The sequence below is a fragment of the Eurypyga helias genome, unplaced genomic scaffold (genome assembly GCF_000690775.1).
Source record: "Eurypyga helias isolate BGI_N326 unplaced genomic scaffold, ASM69077v1 scaffold26651, whole genome shotgun sequence".
NCBI classification, from domain to species: domain Eukaryota; kingdom Metazoa; phylum Chordata; class Aves; order Eurypygiformes; family Eurypygidae; genus Eurypyga; species Eurypyga helias.
The window spans coordinates 1,016-2,292 of NW_010230553.1; the positions used below are offsets into that span (position 1 = coordinate 1,016).

A 1,277-nucleotide genomic window follows, 5' to 3' on the forward strand; every position below is an offset into this window, starting at 1 on the left:
CCGGAGAGAGGGAGCCGCTGGCCGTGGTGGGCTCCCCGTACTGGATGGCGCCCGAGGTGCTGCGAGGGGAGCTCTACAACGAGAAGGTGAGGCTCCGTGGCCGCCGCGCGTGGGGCGTTAGCTCAGCTTGCGCCGGGGGAGCTTGCGGGATTTGTGGCCCTGGGGAGGAACTGCGCATCCCTTGGGGGACAAGCTGGCAGGGCTCCCGGTGCAGCTCCATGGGGAGGAGGGGAGCTGTGAGTCCACAGAAGGTCACGTCGCCTCAGGGCTGCGTGCCCCCCCAGTGACTCCCTGATCTTTGCAGGCCGATGTGTTCGCGTACGGCATCATCCTGTGCGAGACCATCGCTCGCGTCCCTGCTGACCCCGACTACCTGCCCCGCACCGAGGTGACTCGTGGGGACGGGGAGGGCGGGTGGTGGGCCGTGGCGCCGTGCCTGGGGCCACTTCACTAAGTGAGAGGGCACCATCCCCCTGTGCTGGGCAGAGCCTTGTGTGCAGGAGCTGCCCCACGTCTCAGGGCAGGGGTGCTGTGTCTCACTGTCTCCTGGCACCAGGAGGGATGCTCTCTGCTGAGCACCTGTCCTCAGAGCCCAGAGTCAGCCTGGGTGGGAGAAGGGGAGGGTTGGATTCAGTAAGAGAGCCAAGAAGGATCTGTGTTCCAGCATCCCTCAGCCTTGCCCCAGCTTGGGATGACACCTTGGTGCCCCCTTGCCGTGCCCCAGATGGGGTGCTGCCAGGTCCATAGCCCTGCATGGCGCACATTCAGTGTGAGGAGGGGAGCCCAGGCCTCCCCGGGTTTCCTTGTCCATGCAGTGGCCCAGGGGACCTGACCTTACCCTTTTTCCATTCCCTGACACAGGATTTTGGCCTGGATATCACCACTTTCCGTACCATGGTGGGAATCGACTGCCCGTCGGCCTTCCTCCAGCTTGCTTTCCACTGCTGCAGTGTGAGCCTCCCATCGCAGCCGGGGCAGGCGCCCTGTCTGCACGGGGTGGGGGGTGCAGGGAGCTGCCTTGGCTGGGCAGGGCTCCTTGGGGTGCTGGGGGCGGGCAGAGAGCTCACCCACAACCCCTCCTGTCCACAGATGGAGCCCACCTCCCGTCCCTCGTTCCTGGAAATCACACAGTGCCAAAAAAAATCCTGCAGCACCAGCCCGGCATGGAGAGCGCCGGAGCCACCCTCTTCGGCACTGCGGAGAGCATGCCCACTCCCGGCACAGCGACCACCCTCAACAGTACGTGGGGGCCCCAGGGATGTGAAGAGTGGGGTGGT

The 1,277-nt window shown here is 65.4% G+C and overlaps 1 protein-coding gene across 1 annotated transcript in view; it reads left to right on the forward strand.

Annotated features, from left to right (window-relative positions):
- TESK1 (testis-specific kinase 1) overlaps window positions 1-1,239 on the forward strand; it is a gene marked incomplete at both ends in the record, with an annotated part of 2,199 nt that extends 960 nt beyond the window's left edge. Inside the window, 4 exons of the mRNA XM_010160799.1 lie at window positions 7-86; window positions 305-388; window positions 862-951; window positions 1,090-1,239. Of these exons, the coding sequence (XP_010159101.1) occupies window positions 7-86; window positions 305-388; window positions 862-951; window positions 1,090-1,239 (404 nt within the window). The remainder of the gene's footprint in view (window positions 1-6; window positions 87-304; window positions 389-861; window positions 952-1,089) is intronic.
- Window positions 1,240-1,277: the final 38 nt, after the last annotated feature.